The sequence below is a fragment of the Apaloderma vittatum genome, unplaced genomic scaffold, assembly GCF_000703405.1.
Source record: "Apaloderma vittatum isolate BGI_N311 unplaced genomic scaffold, ASM70340v1 scaffold3495, whole genome shotgun sequence".
Classification (NCBI taxonomy): domain Eukaryota; kingdom Metazoa; phylum Chordata; class Aves; order Trogoniformes; family Trogonidae; genus Apaloderma; species Apaloderma vittatum.
In genome coordinates, this window is record NW_009716326.1 from 45,635 (window position 1) to 46,184 (window position 550).

General features: G+C 59.8%; 1 protein-coding gene across 1 annotated transcript in view; it reads right to left on the bottom strand.

Moving 5' to 3' along the window:
- The window catches only part of SHROOM3 (shroom family member 3), a 21,226-nt gene that overhangs the window by 16,338 nt on the left and 4,338 nt on the right, over positions 1–550 (bottom strand). The window contains 1 exon segment of the mRNA XM_009869476.1: positions 2–550. Within this exon segment, the coding sequence (XP_009867778.1) occupies positions 2–550 (549 nt within the window).

A 550-nucleotide genomic window follows, 5' to 3' on the forward strand; every position in this document is an offset into this window, starting at 1 on the left:
CCCTCAGCACCCTGGACTGAGCATCTTTAATGCTGTTCCTGTAGGCCCTGTTAAATGGTGTGTCCAGCTGTGACCCGTGGGAATCCTGGACATTATCACTCCAGAGGCTCTCCTTCTCAGGCTCACCTGCCAGCTGGAATGTGCTTTTACTCCTCGGTAGCCGAGCTGCCCTTATTTGCACCTCACTTTCAGGACACAGGCTGTAGTACTCGCTGTGTCTTGCCTGCTTCAATGAAGCCGCCATCTGCAGCTCTATGGGTCGCCAGTCAGCCTCCTCCAGCTTCCCGTTCCTGATGGAGGGGCTGCAGACCCTGCCCGGCTCTCCAGACAGCTGACCGGGCTCCCAGAGCTTGCTCCGCATGTTCTCCGGGCTGTGCAGAGAGCACCTCACACCAGAGGGCTGGCTCGTCCTGCTGGGCCCGTAGTGCTGGCCGAAGCTGGGAATGGCAGTGCTCTGGGGCCGGTGAGTGCTTTGCTCTCGCTGCTCAAACTTGTTGACCTTCTCCAGCACCGAGCAGTGGGGCCTGCCAGCGTCTGGTTTGCCGTAGGG